This window comes from Carica papaya, chromosome 3 (assembly GCF_054855325.1).
Source record: "Carica papaya isolate Zhongbai chromosome 3, ASM5485532v1, whole genome shotgun sequence".
NCBI lineage: Eukaryota > Viridiplantae > Streptophyta > Magnoliopsida > Brassicales > Caricaceae > Carica > Carica papaya.
Window position 1 is genome coordinate 7,824,958 of NC_142311.1, and position 2,191 is coordinate 7,827,148.

The following is a 2,191-nucleotide window of genomic DNA, read 5'->3' on the forward strand; positions in this document are numbered from 1 at the left end:
AACAAGCAAACGAACACTGAATTATATATATGTATATATGTTATATTTTAATATATTAAGGGTTAACATCAGCATTAATTCTTTCTGGGTCCCCGACTAATTGAGCATGAACGTGAAACGTGCTTCGCGAGCCACAATAATATCAAGGTATTTTTTTATATATAAATAAATAAAATAATTTCTCTAACCAAAACCACGTGTTTTCTTCATGCTAATATGAAATCTCTCCGCTGCATTCCTTCCACCTATAAATATCACCACTAGTCCGCGGTAGCCAAAGCATCAAACCACGGAAAAAACAAAAGCAAGAGAGTAAAGAAAAATGGCATTGCCAAAATTCATTGTGCTCAAATCAAAATACAACAATCAATACCTCCGTTATGTTCAAGATGACTCACAAGTGCATTCATTTCTTCAATTTTCTGGAGAGAATGTTGTGAGTCCATTCACAAAATTGGAAGTTGTATCAGCCCAAACTGAAGGACTTGTGCACCTCAAATGTTGTTACAACAATAGATATTTGGTGAGGTGGTCTCCAAATCACTGGTGGCTAGTTGGTGCTGCTGATGAACCAGAGGAAGATCAATCTAAATGGTCTTGTACGTTGTTCAAGCCCAGTTCTGTGGACAATAATGAACAAACATTTCGATTTTTTCATGTCCAACTCGGCCACTATGCATGCTTATGGAGGCTCGCCCCACCTTTTGGAAATTGTTTGTTTGCAGGATCTGCATCTATTGATAAAGATTACTGTGATGTGTGCATAGTGATCGATGTGGAATCGCTGTTCGTGTTGCCCAAATATGTCGGATTCAAGACCGAAGAGTATGGAAAATATTTGAGAGGCCACACGATTGAGACAAAACCGTATCTACAGTTTGAGGCTAATGATGCATCTGACGCCGCTACATGGCATGAAGCTTCCTTCACTAGTGACGGAAGCCTCCATTTGAAGTCTAATCATTTCGACAAATTGTGGAAACTTAGCTCAGGATCTTGGATATTGGCTGATGCAGATGACTCAGCAGCCAGCAAGGAAGAAACATTGTTCTGGCCTATCAAAGTTAATGATGATGTAGTTGCTATTCGCAAGTTGGGCAACAACAATTATTGCAAGAGGTTTACTGAGGGAATAAGGTTAAGTTGCCTTAGAGCTGTTGACACTGAAATTAGCAGGTTCTCCCGGCTACAAGTTAAAGAGCTTGTTGTTTCAAGAAAAATTTCCAATGTTAAGTTTCACACTCGTGATGCTCGAATCTATGGTAAGAGTATTGTCCCAGTAGCCACTGGATCTACAACTAACAATAACGAACAAAAGACAGATGTGCAAGTCAATTTATCATATGTAGATGTCAAGGATAGTTATTGGAACTCTACTTCCACAATAAAGTTGGGTGTCCCAATCACCATCAACTCTCCATTCGCATTCCTTGTGGACGAAGGTGCATTCAAAACAACAGGAGAGTTTGAGGGATCCTATGAATGGGGAGCAATCAAGAAATCATCGAGAAAAGTAGAGATTGCATACATAGTGGGTACTTTGGAAGGAAAGAGCAAGGTGATAGTCACATTGCTGGGAACAAGAGCTTCAGCTGATATTCCCTTTTCTTACACTCAGCATGACATTCTTATGGATGGAAAAGAAGTTACGTACAACATGGATGATGGTCTGTACACATCCACCACTACTTTCAACTTCAAATACAAGACCAAAATAGAAAAGGTGTGATTATTTTTACGTCTACGTTGCATCTACTGGTAAGTAATAAAAAAATAAGTTGGGATGTTAGTTGTTGACATATCCAACACTGTTTTTAAATATTATGCTTGTAATAAATATGTAAGGTCGTAATGTCTATGTTTAAAAGGCCTTATTTTATTGTATGCGTGTGTACTATGGACTGTCTGTACTAAAAGTCCTAAAATAAATGAAATAATATTAATATTTTCTAGCTATCCTATAATAAAAATGACTAGTAGTAATCCCCACTTTTAACAACAGGAATAATTCCATTACTGTAGGTATATATACACAAATAGTTTGTATTAGTATAGATTATTACTCTAATTGCTACAAACCATTTTCACTGATGAGTTGTTTTATTGGTAAAATTGCTCCTATTGAAATGAAAACTATTTAGATAAGAGAATTTTTCTTAAAAAAATTCCTTTTTGTATGTGATACTTCCGT

The 2,191-nt window shown here is 36.7% G+C and overlaps 1 protein-coding gene across 1 annotated transcript; it reads left to right on the forward strand.

The window, feature by feature from the left end:
* Positions 1–322: 322 nt before the first annotated feature.
* Positions 323–1,729, forward strand: LOC110820206 (uncharacterized). The gene has a single exon (XM_088214697.1). It carries the CDS (start codon positions 323–325, stop codon positions 1,727–1,729), a length of 1,407 nt encoding a protein of 468 aa, XP_088070823.1.
* The last annotated feature ends 462 nt before the right edge of the window (positions 1,730–2,191 follow it).